Source organism: Cajanus cajan, chromosome 2 (genome assembly GCF_000230855.2).
Source record: "Cajanus cajan strain Asha chromosome 2, NIPB_CcT2T_4, whole genome shotgun sequence".
NCBI lineage: Eukaryota > Viridiplantae > Streptophyta > Magnoliopsida > Fabales > Fabaceae > Cajanus > Cajanus cajan.
Genome location: NC_138518.1, coordinates 16,002,566 through 16,007,175, shown reverse-complemented (window position 1 = coordinate 16,007,175; position 4,610 = coordinate 16,002,566). Strand labels below are relative to the sequence as shown.

The window sequence follows — 4,610 nt, the reverse complement described above, 5'->3', positions numbered from 1 at the left end:
CTATGTCGATCAAATTGTGCGACTTTATCATGCATTAACATTTTCCATTGCTCATTGCTCAATCCTGCGATCTCTTGTGTCCCTTCTATTGTGCCAGAAGTGTTGCAACTTCTTCCAAAAACGTGAGCAACATTAGCCCATGTTGTACTTCCTCTACTCCTCCCTCCAAACGCTCCTTGCCTTGGTTCATTGTTTCCTATGTCAGTTCGTGCATCATGTCCTATTTTCCTGCAGTGATTACACACCATTGATTTATCTTTGCTCTCTCTTCACCCTTTGCTTTTAGATCCTGCCTGCACCGCAAGGCCCATGACCATTCCCTTCTCCTCTTTGGATCTTGTGATGATTTTCATTCTCTCTTCCTGCACCGTAATCGCATAGACTCGATTCAGTGAAGGCAAGGGTTCTGTAGCTAACACACTCGATTGCACTATTCCATAGCTTGCATCATCAAGTCCCATCAAGAACTGATGAACCTTCTCCTCCTTTCTTCGTTTCTCAAGTTTGGATGCCACATCACTGTAGAAAAACTAAGAGAGACGAGTAATACTAGTATTGGGTGAACGTAGCAACTCACTGTACTTTTTATTGAATAAGAGATGGCCTTTAAATAGCCATTGTACAACGTACCGAATTAACAAGAAGATAATAAAATATCTTATCAAAACAAATCTTATCAAAAACTATCTTATCTAAATTGAGACAAATAAAATAGATAAACTAACTCGGATATCTCTAAAATTTAAGATTATCTAACAAAACTCCCCCATAAGCTTAATTTTTTTTTTCATTTCGATGCCTCTTCCACCAGAGCGCGATACTCCTCCGCGTACCATGGCCCCGCGAGCCACACGATGTCCAGCACCCCTGGCACCGCGGTGGCCGATGCCTCTTTTGGGACACAAAAGTACCTGTTGTTCTTTGATCCACCTCTAAACCCAGAAAATACTTCTTGATGCCCAAATCGGTCATCTCAAACTCCCTCTTCATCACTTCTTTAAACTCCTCAACTAGCTCAGATTTGCTTCCCATGAATATCAAGTCATCCACGTATAGAGCAACGAACAATATATCTCCTCTGCACTTCTTTAAATAGAGAGCATGTTCATAAGGACATTGTTCATAACCATTTCTCTTGAAATAGGTGTCTATTCTCTCATTCCATGCTCGAGGAGCTTGCTTCAAACCATACAAAGCCTTTTTGAGCTTCAGCACCTTCTTCTCTTCACCTCTCCTCATGTACCCTAGAGGTTGCTCCACGTAGACTTCTTCCTCCAACACCCCATTCAAGAATGCTGACTTCACGTCCATTTGTTGTATCTTCCATCCATGCTGAGCGGCTAAGGACAGTAATAATCGAATCGTTTCCATCCTTGTCACGGATGCAAAGACTTCATCATAATCAATGCCTTTCTGCTGTTTATAACCCCTCGCCACAAGACGAGCTTTGTAGCGCTCCACTTCGCCATTTGCATTTGTCTTCCTTTTGTATACCCACTTCAAACCAATTGGCCGAGCTCCTGTGGGTAAATCTATCAGCTTCCACGTCTCACTCTTCTCAATTGATCCGATCTCCTCATCCATTGCTTTCTTCCATCTCTCATCAAGTATCGCCTCTTCAAACTCTATATCTTCTGTTCCTGTCAATAGACATACTACATGTAACTCGTCAGTGGAGTTGTAGATGTCTTGCTCCTTTGCTTTGTATTCGGGCAAGCTCAGAAAACTTGTTCTTGAATGCCCAATACCACGTAGTCCGTCCACCAACTCCTTCCTTGATAGCTCGGCCAAACCTCCAAAGTTTAAATGTCCAAAACGAGAATGCCTCATCATTGCTTCATCCTTCACGTCCAGCTTTAAGCACTTATTTTGAATGATGTTCAGCTCCAGTTTATACATCCGATTCTTTTTCATCTCTACTCGGGCTATTAAACGATCATTCTTGTCCTTCAAATAAAGCACTCGATCCTTCATCAGAACCGAGTTGCCTTTCTCCATCATCTGCCCCATGCTTAAGATGTTATTCTTAAGCTCGAGAACGTAGTAGACATTCCTTATTTCTCCAACTCGTCCATCCTTCTGCATAAACTTGATGGTTTCACGCCCTTTTACCGCCACCTTGGAATCATCCCCAAATGACACGAATCCAGCCTTTACCTTGATGAGTTCGTTGAAGAAACTTTCTTCTCCACACATATGATTGCTCGCTCCAGTGTCCAAATACCAGATCGAGTTGTTTAAGCAACCTGAATCAAGCTCGGCTTCTGACTTCTCATTTGAGCTTGGAAGCTCAACTGATCTCTCCACGCAACTCAAGTTTAGCTGAACCTTGGAGGCACAACTCGGACGTAGCTTGGTCTCCGAGCTCTACGTCATCATCAAAATTCCTGCTTCCTCGTCCTCTTCTTCTGTGAGAAGATTCTTCTCTTTCTCTTCACTTCGGCTTTTAGCTCGGCAATACTTTGCTATGTGACCGTATTTGCCACAGTTGTAGCAATTTTCCGATCTGCATTCCTTTGCGTAGTGGCCGAGTTTGCCACACTTATAACATTCCACCTCCGACCTTGGTTGACTTCCTTGGCTACGATCACCTCGTCCTTGTCCACCTCCATGATCACCTCGTCCTCTACCTCGTCCTTGATCACCTCGTCCTTTGCCTCGTCCTTGATCACCCGTCCTTGTCCACTTGATATTCGGCCCTGGGTGTTCCGAGTTTCATTCAAATCAAGTTGCGCCTGTAATGCTTGATCAAGAGTACTCTTCATCTTCCTCCTCCTTTGTTCGTGGGCTTCGAGTGACCCAGCGAGCTCTTCCACTGAGAGAACTGACAAGTCCTTTGACTCCTCAATTACGCATGCAATACTCTCGAAATCATCTGTTAATGATCTCAAGATTTTCTCCACAATTCTACTTGCTGGCATTGGCTCCCCATTCCTTCCGAGTTGGTTAGCCAACTTCTCCACCCGAGTTATGTACTCGGATACTTGTTCCTTATCCTCCATCTTCAAACACTCAAACTCTCCTCGGAGAGTTTGAAGTCGGATCTGTCTGACATGGTGGTTACCTCTGTGCGCAACCTCCAAGATCTTCCATGCTTCCTTTGAAGATGCAGCGTTTGCAATCTTCTCGAAACCTGACTCATCCACAACATTGTACAAAAAATACAAAGCCGATTTGTCCTTCACTCGTGTCTTTTCCAATGCGGCAATCTGAGCCACAGATTGCTCTTCGTCCTCCTTGGGTTCTTGAAACCCCTTCTCCACTATATCCCATAGACTTTGGGAACCCAACAGGGTCTTCATCTGTAAACACCAATTATCATAATTGGTTTTCTTTGACAGTTGTGGTACGGTCATTCCATTAACAATCTTTGCCATTACTCTCTCTTTCTTCACACAGGCGCACACTGTTTTCCTCTCACACTCGGCACTCAGAGCATAAAGCTCTGATACCAATTTGTAGAAAAACTAAGAGAGACAAGTAATACTAGTATTGGGTGAACGTAGCAACTCACTGTACTTTTTATTGAATAAGAGATGGCCTTTAAATAGCCATTGTACAACGTACCAAATTAACAAGAAGATAATAAAATATCTTATCAAAACAAATCTTATCAAAAACTATCTTATCTAAACTGAAACAAATAAAACAGATAAACTAACTCGGATATCTCTAAAATTTAAGATTATCTAACAAACAACTGCATCCGCTACATGTGCATTGTGGAATTTGTTCATAATTGGCCAACTCATCCCACAACATTTTCAGTTTGCAATAGTAAGCGACCTTGCTTAAGCCCTGTTGTTTGTATTCTTCCAATTCCACCTTTAATTGCTGGATTCTTGGTCCGTCACAACTGAGAAACGTTCTTTGATATCTTCCCAAAGATTTTTCGCATTTTCCACATATGTAATAGTGGAACGCAGGTTTGATTCAATCGTGTTTAATATCCAGGACACGATCATGGGTTGGATTGTCCACCAATCTTCCTTCTCAGGTGCATCATTTTTCGGTTCTTTGTGGGTTCCATCTATGAAACCCCACTTTCTTCAAGCACGTAAAAAGATTCTTACGACTCTGGCCTATTCTTCACAATTTTCTCCTCTCAATTGCACCTGGGTGATCACATTTCCAGGATTGTCACTCACATTCAACTCATAAGGTGAATAACCTTTCTTTGTTCTATCACCCCGAATGTTCTCCTCTTCTTTCGCTGCCATCATGCAGATGTAGAACTTCCCTCGTACTGTTTGGATATCAGAGTTTGGGAGGCTCTTGATACCATGTCAAAATAATATGATGATTTTTCTCTGTCTCTTATTGATCCGAATGCCCATATATATATATATACAAGATATATAATATTGCAACCCCTCAATTATTCCTAAATTACCTCATAACTTTCCTAATTCAATTCCTATATTATCGAATCAAATATACACACACATTCTTTCCAAAATTATAGCATATATACAGATATTGTCCTATGATATCATGTTATCAAATATTTCTGCAATAATAAGATATAATGTTGTCAAATATGCAATAATAAGAGATATACTTTTATCTAATATTCTATTAAAAATTCATATAGCTAGAAATGTGTAATG

General features: G+C 41.3%; 1 protein-coding gene across 1 annotated transcript; it reads right to left on the bottom strand.

Annotated features, from left to right (window-relative positions):
• Positions 1 to 269: 269 nt before the first annotated feature.
• Positions 270 to 4,220, bottom strand: LOC145954775 (uncharacterized). Its single transcript, XM_083069462.1, has 4 exons — positions 4,116 to 4,220; positions 2,912 to 3,467; positions 809 to 2,294; positions 270 to 519 (listed from the first exon to the last, which is right to left on the bottom strand). Exons 1-4 carry the CDS (start codon positions 4,218 to 4,220, stop codon positions 270 to 272), a joined length of 2,397 nt encoding a protein of 798 aa, XP_082925588.1.
• Positions 4,221 to 4,610: the final 390 nt, after the last annotated feature.

What these genes read in the sequence shown, in the direction of transcription:
- LOC145954775 (XM_083069462.1), bottom strand. Translation starts at nt 4,220, where the DNA reads ATGGCAGCGAAAGAAGAGGAGAACATTCGGGGTGATAGAACAAAGAAA. An exon ending in TGGGGAGCCAATGCCAGCAA is followed by an intron (nt 2,295 to 2,911) that starts GTAGAATTGTGG and finishes TGGAGAGATCAG; the next exon opens with TTGAGCTTCCAAGCTCAAAT. An exon ending in CGGAGGAGTATCGCGCTCTG is followed by an intron (nt 520 to 808) that starts GTGGAAGAGGCA and finishes GTTTTTCTACAG; the next exon opens with TGATGTGGCATCCAAACTTG.